The sequence below is a fragment of the Pinus tabuliformis genome, chromosome 9, assembly GCF_031772625.1.
Source record: "Pinus tabuliformis cultivar Carrire ecotype Pingquan chromosome 9, CPIR1, whole genome shotgun sequence".
NCBI lineage: Eukaryota > Viridiplantae > Streptophyta > Pinopsida > Pinales > Pinaceae > Pinus > Pinus tabuliformis.
In genome coordinates, this window is record NC_142307.1 from 1,670,159,867 (window position 1) to 1,670,161,610 (window position 1,744).

Genomic DNA, 1,744 nt, shown 5'->3' on the forward strand with positions numbered 1-1,744 from the left:
CCCTTCACTGTCCAATCTTGCAGACTGCTCACTGACTCTAGACTCACTGGCTGTCTTGAATTTGGATGAACTTCTCGGTGTTGTTCCGTTGTTCTGTCCGTTACCATTTCCCTTTCTTCCACCACTGCGATTCCCTTTGCTATTTCTGGCTAGCTTATGGCCTCTTTTTTCATTCCATCTTCTGCCAGAAGCTTCTCCTTTCTGTTTGTTCTGCTAATAGCAGATTCTGGCTTTACGAATAGCCTCATCCATCATCTTTAGATTATCAAACTCAACCCTTTCCTGCATATACAATGGCAACCTGCTAACAAACCTTTGCACTTTAGCCTTTTCCTCTCTAATATACGGCACAATACGAAGCAAGGAATTAAAACGGGTGATAAACTCATCCATGGTTTGTTGTCCCAACCGCAAGTCATGGAACTCTCTTGCCTTTTCATCGTAGAAGCGCTCGGTCAGATATCTTTCTTCGAAGTATCTTTGGAAATTTTCCCAAGTTATGGTCTGCTCAGTCACCCCTTTCACAATTTTAACTTCCTCCCACCACAGGGTAGCTTTTCCCTGTAGTTGGAAAATGGCCAGTCGGGCCTTAAGGTTATGATCGCACTCGTATATCTAAAAATATTTGTTCATATTAATTAACCATGCTTCAGCTGCTTCTTCCTGTTCCCTATCAAAGTGCAGTGGTTTAATCTTACAAAACTCTCCTTGCAACTCTATCCGTTGCCTTTTTGAAGTCTACTATTCAGATGCATTATCATATCGTTCCTCCCTCTCCTCCAACCTTTCAGGTTCCATATGATGGTCTCATTCTTCCGACATCCTCTACTGCTCTATACTGGGATTAGCTGGTGGTTGGGTTTGTTTGTCAGATAAACTTTTTAGAATTCTTTCTTGTTCCATCGTTAATCGTGCATTATCTTCCCATAACCGGGCCATTTCATTTTTCAATTCCTGTACCATCTCCAAAATAGCCATGTTTGTATTTCGAGCCTCCTCACTGAGCTGTACCCATAACTCGGGGTTTCTCTCAGGTCTAGGTACAGGTCCCTGGCCCATTGTATTTCCTGCGGGAAGCACTGTCCGCTCCTCTCATGTTGTGAGTCTTCCAGTTCCTTGTTCTGTCCTTACATTGGTAAGGTGACAAAAGGGAAAAAGTTAGCACACCAACTGTTTTTCCTTCAATTGCACAATAAAATTGGAGAAAAAAAAAGAAATAAAATTGTATGTATCAATTTTTATTTTTTTTTGACTCGCTTCCAATTCCCAGAGGCCTCAGTTTTGTAAATGGGCTCTGATACCACTTGTCATGGGTCCCGAAATTTTTTGTTAATCTTGTTTTATATATAATATATAACGGACCCACCTAACAACAATTCAACCCATAGTAACTTTACATTTACAAGGGTTGACATTCTAAGCACGCCCATATATTTACACCCTCGAATTCTGTCCCATGGTTTAATTTCATTTGGCCGATGAGTAAAGACCGTATCGCCTTCCACACAGGGTTATTTGCTCAGTCGGACCTACAGGAGATTGTCATGAATCTCAATCATCCATTTGTGTATATTTTATAGATGTCCTCAGATTGTTTGATTAATCTGGTTGTATGGTTTGTGTGCATTTACTGCCAGTCCCGCCTGGAACCTCGCGTGGGCAGACAACAACTATCTCCTCAGGATCATCCTAGCATCTACAGCTATGTGGCTTGGACGTCGATCCAACGGCTGTAATGAAGATC

The 1,744-nt window shown here is 41.7% G+C and overlaps 1 protein-coding gene across 1 annotated transcript; it reads right to left on the minus strand.

The window, feature by feature from the left end:
• Positions 1-213: 213 nt before the first annotated feature.
• LOC149155302 (uncharacterized) lies at positions 214-1,059 on the minus strand. The gene is made up of 2 exons (XM_089444385.1): positions 961-1,059; positions 214-615 (listed from the first exon to the last, which is right to left on the minus strand). Exons 1-2 carry the CDS (start codon positions 1,057-1,059, stop codon positions 214-216), a joined length of 501 nt encoding a protein of 166 aa, XP_089300511.1.
• Positions 1,060-1,744: the final 685 nt, after the last annotated feature.

Bases quoted from the DNA above. Each gene is read 5' to 3' on its own strand.
- LOC149155302 (XM_089444385.1), bottom strand. From the start codon at position 1,059: ATGGGCCAGGGACCTGTACCTAGACCTGAGAGAAACCCCGAGTTATGG. The intron at 616-960 runs GTACAGGAATTG...AAATATTTTTAG, and splicing joins ACATGGCTATTTTGGAGATG to ATATACGAGTGCGATCATAA.